We start from the raw sequence: 18,511 nt of genomic DNA, 5'->3' as shown, positions 1-18,511 counted from the left end.
GGTTATCTGGGTCATGAAGCTCTTTTTGGTACAGTTCTTCTGTGTTTTCTTGCCACCTCTTCTTAATATCTTCTGCTTCTGTTAGGTCCATACCATTTCTGTCCTTTATTGTGCCCATCTTTGCACGACATATTCCTTTGATATCTCTAATTTTCTTGAAGAGATCTCTAGTCTTTCCCATCCTATTGTTTCCCTCTATTTCTTTGCATTGGTCACTGAGAAAGGCTTTCTTATCACTCCTTGCTATTCTTTGAAACTCTGCATTCAAATAGGTATATCTCTCCTTTTCTCCTTTGCCTTTCACGTCTTTTCTTTTCTCAGCTATTTGTAGCTGACAAACCATTTTGCCCTTTTGTATTTCTTTTTCTTAGGGATGGTCTTGATTTCTGCCTCCTGTACAATGTCACGAACCTCTGTCCATAGTTCTTCAGGCACTCTGTCGATCAGATATAATCCCTTGAATCTATTTCTTACTTCAACTGTATAAACAGTTGATCAGATATAATCCCTTGAATCTATTTTCTTTACTTCAACTGTATAAACATAAGGGATTTGATTTAGGTCATATCTGAATGGTCCAGTGGTTTTCCCTACTTTTTTCAACTGAATTTGGCAATAAGGAGCTCATGATCTCAGCCACAGTCAGCTCCCAGTCTTGTTTTTGCTAACTGGATATAGATTCTCCCTCTTTGGCTGCAAAGAATACAATCAATCTGATTTTAGTATTGATCATCTGGTGATGTCCATGTGTAGAGTCTTCTCTTGGGTTGTTGGAAGAGGGTGTTTGCTGTGACCAGTGCATTCTCTTGACAAAACTCTGTTAGCCTTTGACCTGCTTCATTTTGTACTCCAAGGCCAAATTTGCCTGTTACTCCAGGTATCTCTTGACTTCCTACTTTTGCATTCCAGTCCCCTATAATGAAAAGGACTTTTTTGGGGGGTGTTAGTTCTAGAAGGTCTTGTAGGTCTTCATAGAACCATTCAACTTTAGCTCCTTCAGCATTATTGGTTGGGGCATAGACGTGGATTACTGTGATATTGAACGGTTTGCCTTAGAAACAAACAGAGATCATTCTGTGGTTTTTGAGATTGCATCCAAGTACTGCATTTTGGATTCTTTTGCTGACTATGACGGCTACTCCATTTCTTCTAATTAAATTTCTAGAAGAAACTTAATATAAATACTATACTAAATATCATTCAGGGCTAAGTACAATTTAACATACGTATTAAATTATGCTTCCATTAACTACAAATCGTAATAGGGGTTTCCCTAGTGACTCAGACCATAAAGAATCTTCCTGCAATGCAGAAGACCCATGTTCGATCCCTGGGTTGGGAAGATCCTCTGGAGAAGGGAATGCCTACCCCCACTCCAGTATTCTTGGCTGGAGGATCCCATGGACAGAGGAGCCTGCTGGGCTATAGTCCATGGGGTCGCAAAGAGTCGAACATGACTGAGAGACTAAGCACACATACACACAGGAATCATCATAAACAACTAATAGAAAATTAAATTGCATGAACTTATTTAGTGAGAAAAGGGAATGAACTCACATGGCTTATCCTTAATCTCCTTCAGGAGGATCCTTGTGTAAAGGCTTTCCATAGTTTCCTATTGGTCTTGCTCAAGAACATCAGGAGCCCTAGGGCAAGAAGACCTGGACTGACAGAGTCGCTGCAGGAGAGGGTTCTGAGTAAGGGTACTGAGCTTACCTCACCTTCCTTGTATCTCAACCTTTCATTAAGGCCAGGGATTCCAAGAAGGGGCATAGAAAACTGTGTTCAAGAAGAGGCAAAAGAAACAGATTAAGGGTTTGAGGTAGCCAGTTGCTTTATAATGAAAGAGAGCTAAAGAAAATTTATAGATTAATGCCCAGAATGTTAGAACTGGAAGGGAAATTGCTGAACAACTCATGTAAGTTCCTCATAGCCTGGATAGGAAGTAAAAGCAAGACTCTCCCAGTGTCTTGCAGTTATTAGCAGCAGAACCAGACCTGGAACTGAGAACTCCACCTTGTGCTTCAAGACCTAGTTTCATGCTTAACCTCTGAGAAGGCTTTCCTGATAACAACCTCTGAAGTTATGGCCCTTCCCCTATGGCAACTTTATTCCACAGCAGTTTGTAAGTACATCCATTTATTATGTTAAGTTCTTGGAATACAGTGGCACATCCCTCTGAGACAGCATGTCTCACTACTGCAACTACTTCCTTACTTTTGTCTTTTTTGTCCTTACAATCTGTGCTGGTTAAGGTAGGAAGTCCATGGAGAGGTAACATACACAAAGGTCACAGTCATTGCATGTATGTGTCTTCACAAAATTGATAAATCTTACAATTTGAAGAATAGAGTATATAAGAAACTGGAAGGTCAGAGTTCATCCTGACCAGCTCATTTACCTCCCTCTGCGTGTGGCAGGAGAACCCTCCCTTCAAACAAAATCTCACCTGGAAGTTTATATATAAAATAGGTCTGAGCAGACATTTACTAGAGGGGAAGGTGAAAGTGAAAGTGAAGTCTCTCAGTCGTGTCCGACTCTTTGCGACCCCACGGACTGTAGCCCACCAGGCTCCTCCATCCATGGGATTTTCCAGGCAAGAGTACTGGAGTGGCCAATGTGCCCTTGCCTTCTCCACTAGAGGGGAAGAGAACACCTATTTTGCTTAACTCTGCCCTTTACTAGCTTCTAAGGCATCTTGAGGAGCAACGGCCTCATTTTAATAAACTTATTTTATTATTCTTTTATTGAAATACAGTATATAAGTTACAAGTGTACAATATAGTGAATCATAATTTTTAAAGTTATAGTTCATTTATAGTTATTATAGAATATTGGCTATATTTCCCATGTTGTACAAAATATCCTTAACCTCCTCATTTTGTTTTATTTTGGAAAAAGCAAGCTGAGCCAAAATAAAGAACTTTTAATTTCAGCCTCCTCTCATTCAGGATGTGATACAGGTCAGAGAAGTCTTTGGAGCCTAGGAAAACTGTAATGAAATCCTCTATGACCCTGGAAAAGTCATTTAACTTCCCTGCATCAGTTTTTTCATCTATGAAACTGAACAATAATGTCCATCTTGTGAGATATTAGGAGGCTTAAATGAGATGAACTATAAAGCACCCAGCTCATATATCTTGTTACTCAATAAATAGTTACTAATAGAACTACCATTACTAGATTCAAGGATGGAACCTGGTGTTCCCCAGAGCTCTGTCCAGCAATCCTGCTGCCAATCCAAAAAGTATCAGCAGTGTAAAGAAGTAAGGGCTAGTACCCTGGAAAGTGGCAAGTGTTAGTCACTCAGTTGTGTCTGACTCTTTGTGACACTGACCCCATGGACTGTGGCCCACCAGGCTCCTCTGTCCATGAAATCCTGCAGGCAAGAATACTGGAGTGGGTTGTTATTCCCTTCTCCAGGGGATCTTCCTGACCCAGGGATTGAATCTGGGTCTCCTGCACTGCAGGCAGATTCTTTATCATCTGAGCCACCAAGAAAGCAAAGCAAGTCTGAAATACCTTAAAGCAAAACCTAAATTGAATCTCTCCAGGCATAAGAAAGCACCTAAATCTTGATTCAAAGCTCTCAGCATGCTAATGAATAATGATTTTTTTTCACCAGGGTAGAAGATAAGAAACCAACTGAGCTATAGGACAATATTTCCATCATTTAACAGAAATATCCCAATCACTGAATACATTGTTGTTACCTCAGCTATTTCTGAGAATCTGTCACTGTGAACAAACACATGGAAAGCACATGTTACCCACCATCAAGCGGGACAATGCTATTTTTTATTTGCCAAGAATACTGGAAATATTAGGACCTTATCTGGAAAAGAAAAAAAAAAATCCTTTCCTGATACTTTCTTTTATGCAATGGTAACAAATCTTTTTTATATGACACCAGGTTTTGTTTTTAAAGGATACTTATATTGGGAGTGACATCCTGAAGATGTCAGAACAGGAAGCTCCAGAAACTCATCTCTCCACCAAACCTGAACTAGCAGAAACTCTCTGTAGTAACTACTTTGGAACACCAGAGTCTAGTCAATAAACAGTCCATTTCAGTCTTTTGCCCAGCCCATGCCCTTTCCCACACTCAGACAACAGTGACAGTGAAGCTCTGAGTTGCTGGTATGGCCTGCTGGAGCTAGGGTTGGCCATAAGAACCTTGTTCCTCCACAGGGTTTGTTTATGTGTTTGATTGCTCATAGCTGCTTTTGCTGGCAGAGGGACCAGCACAGAGGCTGACAGCCATGGTTCAGCATCCAAGGGCTAAAGTTTATTTCACAGGATTTAAGGAGACAAATGTTGAATGGAATAAACAAAATGTGGCATAAATGAACTGTTACCCAGCTATCGAAAGGAATGAATTCTGATATATGCTACAACATGGATGAACCCTGAAAATATTATACTAAGTGACATAAGCCAAATAAAAGGACAAATATTGTATGATTCCACTCTTGTGATATCTATAACAGGGAAATTCAAGGAGGCAGAAACTAGATTAGAGGTTACCAGAGGCTAGAGGGAAGGGAAAGGGAGAATTATCATTTCATGGATACAGAATTTCTGTTTGGGGTGATGAAAAAGTTCTGGAAATAATATGTTTATACAACATTATGAAAGAACTTAATGCCTCTAAACTGTACACTTAAAATTGGTTAAAATGGTAAATTTTATGTATATTTTGCCACAATAAAGTAAAAAATTATTTTCTTTTACATATGCCTATTTTTCACTCAACAATTACAAGCTATAAAACCTTGGAAAAATTAACATAGTTGAACCTTATTCCCTCATATGTAATAGCTCTTTCTTGTACAGTTATCATGAGAATTGAAGACAATGTTTATAAAGTGTCCAGTACTCCATTTGTTAGTCATTAATGGTAGTTATTTAGAGGAGGAAACGGCAACCCACTTCAGTATTCTTGCTGGAAAATTCCATGAAAATTGGAGCTTGGCAGGCTACAGTCCATGGAGTCACAGAGTCACAAAGAGTTGGACATGACTAAGCGCACACACACATACACACACAATGGTAGTTATTACTATAAAATAATTACCTACAGCAACAGTAATTTATAATTAACATAAACATAATAACAATTCAAAAAATATTTAATGAGTAACTAACTGCCTTGCTGTCTTCTAGGCACAGGAGGTTCCTAACATTCATCCTCAAGGAGTTCTCAGTCTAGGAGACATGAAAAAAAATGAACAGGAGAACAGGGAGCCAAGAGGAACAGGGAATAACCCAACACCAAGACTTCTTTCTTTGGGCAAAAACACTGCTTTCTTTCCTACCAAAATGGGAAATTATCTTGTGATCCAAGAAAGCAGATCAGTTACAAGCAAAGAGAAAATTAGTTTAATGCACATGATTCTTGTCCAGACAAGATTTAATCCATTTGCTTTTTGTACTGACATCACACATAATGTATCAGAGGCAGATATACTGCTTATGTTCCCTTTAAAACCCAGAGAGCACTTGCCTGACAGCCTGGTGGAGTGGGAAGAACAACTGGAATTAGATTTAGAGTCCAGTAAACTTAAGCTCTAGTTTTAGCACTGCCACTTAAAAGTGATAAAAACCTGTACACATTTATTGATCTTTCTTAGACTTTCATCTGTACAATGAATATTTTAATAAAAACTTCTACCTCATACAACTGTTATAAAGATTCAATGAAATTACAAATGGTAAAGTTGTAAAGTATTTTACTTCTTATCTATTATTACATGGGGTTCTGTGGACCCTTGTTTTCTTAAGCTTCAGAGAAAATTTGGCATTGTAGAGTTAAATTTTTTCTTCCAGTTTTGTTGAGATATAATTGACATACAGCACTGTATAAGTTTAAGGTGTACAGAATAATATTTTACTTATATACATCATGAAGTGGTTACATGATAAGTTTAGTGGGCATCCATCATCTCATATGTATACAAAATTAAAGAAACGGAAACAATTTTTTTTCTATTCTTTTTTAAAAATATTTATTTATTTGACTGTGTGGATCTTAGTTTTGGCATGTGGGATCTCCCCTGACCAGGGATTGAACCTGGGTTCCCTGCATTGGGAGTGAGGAGTCTTAGCCACTGGACCACCAGCAAAGTCCTGAAAAAATATTTTTTATTTGTGATAGGATTTATTCTCTTAGTAAACTGCATATATAACATACAGCAGTGTTAATTATATTTATCATGCTGTACATTATGTCCCTCGTACTTATTTATCTTATAACTGGAAGTTAATTTTGTTTTTAGAAGTCAAATCTGGCTTTGTTAGCAAAGAGGCTGAGATCCAAATTAAACCAGTCCAAGCTGACTACACAGGTAATGCAAGAGTTCGAGCATACCTCTTCCTTACTGAGAAACTCAAAGGAATTGTTAGACTTCAACTATAATTGTTCTAAAAAGGAAAATTTGCTATAAACCAAATATGCAAGAGAAAAAGTTCCCTTTTGCTTTCTCTTGAGGATCTCTGCAGTCTCTACATAACTCATAAAGAGAACCCATAAGGAGAAAAATTATAATATAATCAAAGAAGAGCAAGGAAAGAAAAATTTCAAGAAGGGAGAAGTCAGGAGTATCCAATGATACAGAGGTCAAATAGGATGAAGGCTTAACAACAGAGAGATTGTTAGTAACTACTATAGCAAGACAAGTTGATAAGAATTCTCCTTAGAGGCTATTCTGCAATCAAAGGTGGAAAAGTAACTAAGTGACCTGAGAAGTTTTTCTGAGCCGAGACCAGTTGTAGTATCAGAAGGGGGTTTCATAGAGTCATTTCAGGAATCAATCCATTTTCCAGGCTCATCTCAGATCCTAATCACTGTGGTTTCCAAGACAGAGTCAAGTGTACTACAGCACAAGAGCTACAAAGCTCTTGCTTTGGAATGGAGAAAACTGGGGCTTGGGGGCTCTGCCATGTATTATGACCTTGGGAAAACTGATCTTCAGTCACTTTGTCTGGAAAATAAGGGCTATTTCCCCAGACTTGTTATAAGAAATAAATACGAGGGGAAAAAAACCATAATAGTTATTTCCAAAGACCAAAGTACAAATGTCAGTCTTAAAACCTCCACCAGGTAGTCCTTACAGAGGAGTAAAACGTGCAGGGCCAGGTCACTGCAAAGAAAGATTTTTTTTTTTAACCCTCAGATTATTTCATTGTATTTTCAGGCTATCAGCTTACTTATTAAGGTCCTCTAGCTGACAAACTGCCATGTCAAATACAAATCTGGGGACTTCTCTGGTAGCCCAGAGGTTAAGATTCCATGCTTCCATTGCAGTGGGCGTGGGTTTGATCCCTGGTTGGGAAATTAAGATCCTACATTCCATGTAGCATAGCCAAAATAAATCAATTAAAAGACATTTTAAAAAAAATCGGCTTCTTGAACTAATTTTTTTTTTTTAAGTAAAGAAAGCATTCTAGAGGGGAAAAAAAACTGGTGGAAAATGCTAGTAAAGTCTGAACGTACCAATTTCCTAGCTTTGCAACCTTGAAGGCCATGTCTTTTGTGGGGAGGGGTAAATGACATATTGAACATGTTTGCTGTATACTGAAGCCAAGAAATTCATTCAAGGCTCAGCACAGGAGTGGAGAGAGCATGTGAGCTGGTGTGGCCCAGCAAAAGATGGGGAAATGGCCAGGAAAGGACGTAGAGAAGGAAGGTTTTCAAGGATAAAACCTTGGTTGTTCTTTGTGGTAGTGAGACAATGAATATACAGACCCAGGATGGGTAGACTTTAGGTACCAGCCTAGCTTCAATACTTTCCTCAACAGTTCTTCATTGTCTCACCTATAAAATGATGAGTTAGTGTAAGAGGGTCCATCTGTTCTCACACTTCAGAATTCTTATCTAACTGGATTTTTGAAATTCTACTACATGTCAATGGTTTGGCCCCATTAAATTTATTACTCTCAGCTGTCTTATAAAGGTGGCATTCACAGTCCTTTTTCTTTTTGCAAAGGATATACTGAAGCCCAGAAAGGTTAATAATTTATCTGATGTCACATAGTTTTTAAGTGGCAGAATCAGGTCTATAATCTAAGTCACTAACTCCATATCCCATATTCTTTTCCCTATATGGTATACTCATTGCTGTGCACTGTGATAATCATTAACTGAGCATCAGTGATGAGCACGGTGCCAGAGGCTTTATAAACATTCTCATGGACCGGTGAACCAGCCATCTGTATAGATCATTATCCCATTTTACAGTTGAGGAAACTGAGATTCAGAAAGGTTAAATAACTTGCTCAAGCTTGCACAGTTAATTAGTGGCAGAGCCTAGATTCTACTGTAGATCTGACAGAAGCCAAAACCTGTCTTCTCCTCAGCACATATACCAGGCCTCTAGTGACACTTGGACACTCTCACCATCAGAACATTTTAAGAAAAGAAGAGAAAAAGGAAAAAAACAGAAAAGTAGACAATGTTTAGATCTTAACTACACTTCAAACTTCTAGCAGAGAAACATTTCTGAGACCTTTCAGAAAAAGAAATGTCTCAGTCTGTAAAGAGCCCATTTTCATGGTCAATCCATGTAAAGCATATTCAAGTGTTCACTGTACTTACTATCTTTATTGTAAGCTGGAGCTGCCACAACAAAATAACACAGATTGACTGGGTGGTTTAAACAACAGATATTTCTTTCTCACAGTTCTGGAGGCTGAAAGTATGTGGATCAGGGTGCCAGTCTGGCTGAGTTCTAGTGAGGGCTCTCTCTCCCTGGCTTGCTAATGGCAGCCCTCTTGCTGTGTCCTTCTGAGGCAGGAGAGAAATACCCCACCTCAGCCCCCACCACCAGGATAAAGCAACTGGAAATTCATTTCCTGTAGACCAAAACTCCAGAACAAGAATAGCAGGACAATTAAGGGAGAAGGCTGGGCCCTGCCAAGATCATGTATTTCTCATTCTCGAAGTCAGAAGACCTCCCAGACTACACATGTGCAGAAAGGTTCCTTGGTGGTCAAAGAGGAATACTGTCAAGGGATGCGTGCACACACTTGGGAGGATCCTGAGATATACCAAATATGGACTGCGAGCCAGGCAAAATAAAAATGATTGGCCAAAGGAAACCGGAAGAAATGCTCCATAAAAGTAATTCAAACTGAGGGTGCAACTCAGCAACTCAGGGAGTCTCCCTCTGAGTCTGCCCATGTGTCTATCCACACACACTGTACTCTTTTTCCTCTTAATAAATACTTCACTTGCTTCACTACTTTCTGTCTTTGTGGAAAATCTTTTCTGCAAAGTCGAAGGGCCAGGGTCCTTGTCGCTGACCACTGCCTAGTGGCTAGGATCTGGTACTTTTACCACCATGACCTGGCCTCAATCTCTGGCTGGAAACCAAAGCCCCGCTACAAGCTGTTGCAGGCCAAGGCCACCCAAGATCACTCCCATAGCAGAAAGAGAACTCTGGTGTCTCCTCCTTTTCTTATAAAGGTACTAATCCTACTGTGAAGGCCCTCCTCTCATGACCTCATCTAAACCTAATTATCTCCCAAAGGCTCCATCTCCAAATACCATCACATTGGGGGGCCAGGGTTTCAATGTATGAATTTGGGGGGACATAAACACTCAGTCTACAACACTACCTATACTTTCAGTCTTTTAAAGTATATGAACAGATTATATTCTTTAAATTAACTTTTCCAAGATGTGCAAGGAGCTAGTTATAACCACTTCATAGGATTACTACAAATATAAAAATAAATAGTCTGTAAAACACTGAGCTCAATTTTTGGCACACATTAAGTGCGTGGTAAAGGAGCTTTAAAAAGGAGATATAAAGAGAGAGAGAACTGTCAACTGGCTAGAAGACAACTGTTTACTGGAATACACTATTGCTGTGATACTGTGATTTACAAAAAGCATATATTTAGTCTTCATCCCTGTTCCTGGCATAGGGTTCCTAAAAACCCGTGAAATTTTCCTAAGTGATAAGAGCAATAAAGATGCCTTTTCTTGGGGGGGGGGGGTGGTCCATGCTATGTGGCATGCAGGATCTTACATCCCAAACAGGAGGAGAGGGACTACAGGTTGAATCAAACTCCAATGGTCAATCATACCTATACACCTAAAGAAAGAAAGAAAGCAAAAGTCCCTCAGTTGTGTCTGACTTATTGCAACCCCATGGACTATACATACAGTCCATGGAATTCTCCAGGCTAGAATACTGAAGTGGGTAGCCTTTCCCTTCTCCAGGGGATCCTCCCAACCCAGGGATCAAACCCAGGTCTCCCGAATGGCAGGCAGACTCTTTACCAGCTGAGCCACAAGGGAAGCCCAATAATACTGGAGTGGGTAGCCTATCCCCTCTCCAGTGGATCTTCTGCATTGCCGGTGGATTCTTTATCAACTGAGCTATCAAAAATCAAAAAGGACAAAGTTCAGAGAGCTTCTAGGTTGGTGAACACGTAGAGGTACAGGGAGAGCGGCGCTCTCTACAGGATCCACATTCCTTTCTGTATTCATTGTCTTTTGCATCTCTTCCATCTGCCTGTTCCTGAGTTACATCCTTTTATAATAAACCAATAATCTAGTGAATAAATTGGTTTCCTAAGTTCTGTGAGCTGCTCTGGCAATTAATTGAACCCAGGGAGGGAGTTATAGGAACCTCAGATTTACAGCCAGTCGGTCAGAAGCACAGGTCACAACCTGGACTTCTGATTGGCATCTGAAATGAGGACAGTTTTATGGGACTGAGCTCTCAACCTGTGGAATCTGACATTATCTCCAAGTAGACAGTGTCAGAATTGAGTTGAATTGTGTCAGAATTGAGTTGAATTGCAGGACACCCTGCTGGTGTCAGAGAATAGCTTGGTGTGGGGAAAGAATCCACACATTGGAATTGGTGTCAGAATTGTAACTGCAAAGCTGTATTTTATTTCCCTATTTCAGAGGGAATTTCAAATCAAGAATTTTTCCAACTTCTCTATTCCTTGTAGCCACCACCCTGTTACCTCTGAAGCAGACAATACACAATGGACCTGACCCTCCACCTATACTGCCCCGACTCCGAGCCTACCCCAAACTCCTGCTAGCTGCTTGCTCCTCAAACGTGAGGCTCCCTACTCCTAGAAACTGAAAAGACAATCCTTTCCCCTAGCTTATCATTGGAAGCAGTGAAAGAAGCACATACTTTAAGACAAATCAGCTTGCTATAACAGAAAGCATTATCACTTTGAAATCATAAAGACCCGAGTTCAAATCTTTCCTCATCCTTCAGAAGCTATATATATACTGGCCAAATAATACAACATGAATTAAACTATCAGTTACTTTAACTTAAAAGAAGAGTACTATGGAGTTTATGATTAGTAAGATTATAATTAATGAAGTACCTAGTATGTACTTGCCAAATGGTAATTAAAACTCTTTAATATAACCATTATTTTTACCAACAATAATAGTGAATGTTTATTCTAATGCATTGTATTTGACATCTGTTTTACAGGTTACCTCACTTGGATCTTTATTTCTTGCAATTTGGAAGAAAAGATAACTTGAAAATTTGCCTACTCCATAACACCTAGAAAAGCTGGATAAAAAGTATAACAAACATTTTATGTTATATAACAAATATAGGCAGACTTGAGATTTTAAGAAAGAGAAGAAATCTCCTGAGGTCAAAAAATGAAAAGGAAATTGAAAAGTAGAGAGAAAACTGGAAGCCTAGGTTAAAAAAGAAAATTTCCTTAAGAATTGAAACTTTGGCCTGTGCAAAGTTTGAATGTATTCTACTTATATGGAGTTTATACCATCTTAGTTTTGAATCTGCAGTCTTAGAATCCCAGCAGAAAAATTAAAACATAGTTCCAGGCTGATAATAATCCTTGGTGATTAGTAGAAACAAAGACAATCCCCACTTTCTCCCTGCAGAGGAGTACTAATTATCTCATTTAATTCTCACAACTATCCTATGAAATAGTATTATCCCAATTTATAAAAGAAATTCAATTTAGGAAGGTTAAGTGATTTGTCCCAAGTCATCTAGCTATTGTCCGAAAAAGCTGGGATTTGAACTTGCTTGTTGTTCATTCAGTTGAAACACATTTATCAATATGTTATACTGCTAATCTTCTTTGTGCAAATCAATAGATAAATGCAACTCTTTCTTTCTCAGGTTTAGCAACTCAGTAAGAACGAAGGCAGCCAGGATCACATGAAACCTGAAGGATTCCCCCCTGCTCTGTCTACTAAAGCAGCTCCGTCCCCTCTGGCAAAGGACTTAGGTTGCTGGAATATTCTGAACCACGAAGAGAAAAAGCAACAGGCTCCCTGAGCTAGTGGGGCATTGGATACTGCCAAATGGATCCTGGTTACTGATATTAACGGTATTAGAATAAACATACTATAGAAGCCCAAACAGAATGTATTTACTATTGGAGTTAAGTCAGGATAATAAAGCTGTCATGATAAACACAAACATGTGAAATTGAAAATTAATGATGACAGCTTAGTCACATCAGGCTCAATATATTCCTAAATATTATTTGGGTTGCACAGCATTCAGAAAATCCTGATTTACAAGCATAAATAGCTGAAAATGTGTTAGCACACACTGATTGTCTTGTGTATATGCAGGTTTTATAAAAATAGTTCTAAATATTTTTCAAAAATCATATCAAATACTTGAGGATTTTTGAAGCCCCGTACCCCACAATGTTCTAACAGAACAAAAATTTGGAACAACCAGACAAAAAGTTCTCAGAGATCCCTCTATTCTCAATCTAGAAGGCTATACAGCATACATAGTAAAGTGCAAATTTATAAAAAGAAACCAGTACGCTCCACACACCCTCTCTCCCTTCCAGGGTGAAACTCTCTATTCTCCCATCTCCGATTCTGCCACCACAACTGTTATTACTCTACTTTTTAAGATCTATTTCCCATTCCCCCCCCCTTTTCTACTCTTTAGTCCAGCTAATCTCAAGTAGACTCTACCTTGACCATACTTTCTTACCTCCAGGTGTTCATTCATACTGTTATCGTCACCTTGGATTTATTTTCATTATATTTTTTAAGGCTCATGATATACTAAGCACCATGCTAGATAATTTTTATATATTTTCTCATTTACTTCCATTATGATACATCCTGCCCATTCTTAGTTATTTGTAAATAATAACCATCATTAAGTACTTACTTGGTGCCATATATTATCTGATGAGTGCCTCACACTGCTCATTTAATCCTTGTAGCAGCCCATGAAACATGGTAACACTATTGACCTCATTTTATAATGCAAACACGAGGCTCTGGAAGGTTAAAAAACTTGCCCAAGGCCAGGTAAGGGAGAGAATCCCCCCTGGAAAAGTGCTGTCTGAGCTCAGAAAGAAGATGTTAAAGGATAGGGTGAAGTTGTCAGGAGACAATGGTATTCTAGACAGAGGGACGACATTCACAAAGGCAGTGCAATAGGAAAACAGCGTGGTGTGCAGTCAGGAAAGAGATCAGCCTTCAGAATCAGCAGGCCTGGTTCAAACACCTAGCTTTGTTTTGTGAATTCACTGCAACTATATTTTTCTCATCTGTGAAATGGTGATAATAGGCTTCACCATGTATAATTAAGATTAAAGTAAAACATGATATGTAAAAGTGCCCAGTACAGGACTAGGCCTATGGTAGGTACTCAGTAATAAATAAATGTTACCTCCCTTCCTTTCCCCTAGCAGCAGTTCAATAATCCATGGTCTTAAGAACATCATTTTTATCTCCACTGAACTCTAGACATGTCTCCCTTCTACAAGTTTCCAAGCTTTACAAGGGCTTTTGGAGGTGTCGTATGCCAAAAGTCATGGAGCACCTTATGTGGTAGGGTCCTTAACCACCACTTCTCAAACTCAGAGTCATTCTCATACCACTCACCTGTGTAGGCCATGTTCTTCGGGTTGCCATAAGGAGCCCCAGGCTGCACGGGGCTATAAACAGGGTTCATTGTGGACAACTGAGAATCCTACAGAAAAACAAACAAACAAAAAGCAGCATTGATTATTGATTGCTCATTTTCCCTGACATCAGCTTCTGATCTATAATCGTCAAGTGACACAGAGAAGCAACGTAGTATAACAGGAGGAGGACTTAAAAAAAAAGGCCACTTGTTTGTACTTGGCCCTCTGCTAGACACTTTTCCCACTGTACACATGAAGATACTGAGAGGCAGAGAAGTGACACAACTGGCCTAATGTCAGCCCCAGCCTTTTGATTCTCAGCTCAGTCCTAGTCCCACTATCCCATAAATTCAGCTACCATGAGTGTACTGTGTGGCACTGGCCAAGTCTCTTCCCCTCTCTGGGCTTCAATGTCCTGACATAAAATCAATTACTTCAGGTTCTCTGCGGTCCTTTCTAATTCTAAGGATGCCTGTTTATGAGCTGGGACAGGATGCACTTCTACTGCTCACCAGGGGAGCCCCAGTGCCTGGTAATAAGCACACAGACTGCTGGAAGAAGAGCAGCAAGTGTGTTATCCACCCTTTGCACTTACAGAAGACAAGATACACTAGTAAGCCGTTTTGGGGGGAAATGGGAATTTATTAACATTGACCATTTTAATGCAAACAAGGAAACACAGCCAAGGTCTCTTTCAAAATTTATTCAAGGGAAAGAAACAAACTTGGAAATTTGTGTGCAATAAGTATCACCTACACAAGTGCTCTGTTAATTACTCTAATGAAGCACATTCTCCATTCTGATTAATGGAATATTAAGCTCTATTAGCCAGCCAATTTGTCCCACCTTGTTTAGGGAACCAACTCGGATACACAGGCCAACACATGTTTGAAAACGTGTCTCCAAATACATTATTTACACTTCATAAAAATCAAGCTATTTCCTCCTAACTAGGCTCACATGATAGAAAGGCAATATTTTAGGTCATTAACTTCTTCCACAGCACCTCAGGAAAGGAAACAAGTCAAATGCTGAAGACAAGCAGTTAAAGTCAACAGCTGGCTTGATGACAATTGCTCTGAGATTAATTAGCCTGTCCAGGGTTCTGGAATGAGAGGTGGAGGAAAGATGGGTTCCCAAAGAGAGGAAGGTGGGGCAAATAGGTAAAAAAGAAAATGCCATTGGTCAAATTCAGATGACAGAACTTCTTGAAATGTACCCAATGTGCAGCCCTGGCAAATCACCCCAGGACAACAGGCTAGATTAAACTATCATCAGTTGACAAACTGAAAGTGAGCAACCTGATGAAAGTTAGAGGAAATATACACATTCCAGCACAAATTAAGAAAAAAACATACTTGCAGCCAGAGTTATCCAAGAACACTGCCAAGAACGTGCGTGTGTGCTCAGTTGTACCCGACTTTGTGATACAGACTGCAGACCATCAGGCTTCTCTGTCCATGGCATTTACCAGGTAAGAATGTTGGAGTGGGTTGCCATTTCCTTCTCCAGGGGATTTTCCCAACCCAGGAATCAAACCCACATCTCCTGTATCAGCAAGCAGATTCTTTACCACTGCACCATCTGGGAAGTCCACAGTCAAGTACATTCTCTCTCTTAATATAAGCACTCTCCTGGCAAGGTGCTAAGAGAGTTCACAGATATTAAAATACATTGCAAACTACAAAGTGGAATGCAAATGTAAATAATGATGGTAATAGCCTTGGATCGCTCTTCTACCCAACGGGTTCTCTGTTAAATAAGCCAGGGTAAGGAAGACTGCTAAGCAGCACAACGGGTCCTATAAATATCTGAGCACTCTCCTACTGAGAAGCTACTCTGTGTTGCTGATTGGACGAAGTCTGAAATTGCTCTTCATAACCAAAGAAACTCATCAGTTTTGAAACTGGTCTCCCGCTGCTCAAAAATGAGAACCACAGCCTCAGAAGGAGACCATGCCTGAGCAGCACTCCACAACAGCGTGGACTCCAACCTCAACTAATGACTGGCAGAAATGAGATCTGCCAGGGGTTCAAAATGTGGAATAAGAATACGATAGGCAGACAGAGTTCCTGGCTTTCAAGGGAAGGTCAGCCTTTTACAACAGAATCCACACACTGATAGTTTCAGGGACAGGCTAAAAATGAGTAGGAAGATCACAAGCTCTATATCAGGCAGATTTAGGTTCAAATTCTGGAACTGCCACATACCAAATGTGGGACCACAGGCAAGTCCACTAACTTTCCTGAGCCTCAGTTCCCTCTAGACTCAAAATGGGAAAGAATAACACATTCTTTGAAGAGTTGTTGTAGGTATTGTTTTAGAGCTAGGTTTATTGAGGTACAATTTACATGTAGTAAAATTTACTCCTTTTAGGTATACAGTTCTATGAGCTCTGAAAAATGTATATAGTTGTAGAAACACCACCACAATTAGGATACAAAGTATTTTCACCATCCCCAAAAGTTCTCTATCTTTGGGGTCAACACCCTCCCCATAAATCCTAACTGTGGCAACCTCTAATCTGTTTTCTGTTGTTGTTTTGTATACTCAAATATCAACTCTTATTGTAACAAGATGAAAAAAGTGAGTCTGAGAAATGGCAAATGAACAGTCTGAGGTCACAAAGTAAGTAAGGGACAAGATTAAGACTAGCACCCCAAATCAAAGACCTAAATGAGACAGCTAAAAAGATCAAACTCATAGAAGAAAAAAGAAAAGATAGCAAAACCTTTACAACCTTGGATTTGGCAATGGTGTCTTTATTATGATACTAATAGCCCCTGAGAGATCCCACCATGGAGGCAATTCAAATCTACCTACTGGGTCCTTGCTGGACACACACAGGCAGTTATGAGAAAATAAAGGCACTGACTGTCTGACTTCTATTCCTGGCAGCTGTATAGGATATTAGCTGCCACATGCTATCAATCCAACCTGATTTCACTTCTTAAGATAAGTGCCTGAGGTGTAAGTCCCATCTAGCTCCCTCTCTAGGGCTGAGTATGGAGTTGTCCCTGCTCCCTGGGGTTAAACCACAGTAAGTCTACATTACTTGTGTCAGCAAACACAACTCTGCAATAGCTTCCCATCTCATTCAGGATAAAATCCAAAGTCCTTACATGCTTCAGTCATGCCCGCCTCTGCAACCGTATGGACTGTAGCCCGCCAGGCTCCTCTGTCCATGTGATTCCCCACGCAAGAATACTGGAGTGGGTTGCCATGCCCCTCCTCCAGAAGACCCAAGTGAGATCCTCCCCACCCAGGGATCCTTCCTATGTCTCTTACATTTCCTGTACTGGCAGGCAGGTTCTTTACCACTAGTGCCACCTGGGGAGCCCCTATAAAGGTCTACGAGGCCTTATATGATCTGGTCTCACATGCCCACCACTCTGGTTGCAACTCCTACTACTATCTCTTGATTTCTACACTCCAATTACAATGACATTCTTGTTCACTGAACACACATGTATGCTTATGCCTCAGGGCCTTTGCACTTGCTCTTTCTCACACCAAAAATGCCCTTCCCCAGATATTCAAATGACATACTCCCTCACTTCATTCAGGTCTCTGCACAAATGTCACCTGGTCCGAAGTTAATTCCTTAGCCAACCTATCTAAAAATAACTCCTACTGTTATTCTCTGTCCCCAATCTCTGTTTTACTTTTCCCATTGACCCCAATCACTAACTGATATCCTTTCTTGTCTATTTGTTTATTCTTTCCCCCATTAGAGTTGTAAGTTCCATAAGAACAAGGATTCTGTTTATTTTTTCTTGTATCCCCAATACCCAAAATATTACCTAGTATATAATGGTCACTAAATGCATAGTAGTTGAATACATAATGAACCATCCTTCATGCTTCCCTCAAAAAACAACTCTGGAATAGTTTCAAGGTGTTTGGCACTTCTTGGCATATTTCAGTTAACAACTTGGCTTCACATCTCTCCAGCATTTATTTCCAATGTTCAGAGAAGCCTCTACTGATAATTCATCTTGGGCAGTACAAGCAATGGTGAACTGAGTGGCAGCATGATGACTAAGGAAAACAGACAGAGGTGCTACAGACTTCCCTCCTCGTGGAGCTGGACTTCATCCCCAGACTGTTTGACAAGTAGCCTGCTGCTGCTGCCCTCAAAAATATCTGAACAATCTCTGTCAAATCAATAGCAAAATCTATGAGCACAAAATGACAAGAAAAATTTCAGGAGTGAAGAGTGAACACTGAGAAGTACCATATGCACAACAGGTTGCAGTGTTTAAAATTAACGTAGTTTACAAACTACCTATATTAGATGGTCCCCAAATTATGAGAGTTCGGCTAAGATTTTTCAACTTTACAATGGTACCAAAGCAATATGCATTCAGTAGGAAAATACTTTGAATTCTGAATTTTGCTTTTCCTGGGCTAGTGTATGCAGCAAAATACTCTCTCATGATATTTGGCAGCAACAGCAATAAGCTACAGCTCCCAGTCAGTCAAAGGTAAACAACCAATTTACATGTGCAACCATTCTGTATCCATATAACCATTCTGTTTTTCACTTAAAATATACTATTTAACTAATTTTATGAGATATTCAACATTACAA

General features: G+C 39.7%; 1 protein-coding gene across 4 annotated transcripts in view; it reads right to left on the bottom strand.

Moving 5' to 3' along the window:
- The window catches only part of FAM168A (family with sequence similarity 168 member A), a 198,967-nt gene that overhangs the window by 48,879 nt on the left and 131,577 nt on the right, over positions 1 to 18,511 (bottom strand). For all 4 annotated transcript variants that reach the window (XM_025266444.2, XM_025266446.2, XM_044929388.1 and 1 more), the window contains one exon: positions 13,895 to 13,982. In XM_025266444.2, the coding sequence (XP_025122229.1) occupies positions 13,895 to 13,982 (88 nt within the window). Of the gene's footprint in view, positions 1 to 13,894; positions 13,983 to 18,511 lie in introns of those variants that run through there.

This window comes from Bubalus bubalis, chromosome 16, assembly GCF_019923935.1.
Source record: "Bubalus bubalis isolate 160015118507 breed Murrah chromosome 16, NDDB_SH_1, whole genome shotgun sequence".
Lineage (NCBI taxonomy): Eukaryota > Metazoa > Chordata > Mammalia > Artiodactyla > Bovidae > Bubalus > Bubalus bubalis.
Note: the sequence above shows the minus strand (reverse complement) of the source record. Positions and strands in the feature narration are given on the sequence as shown.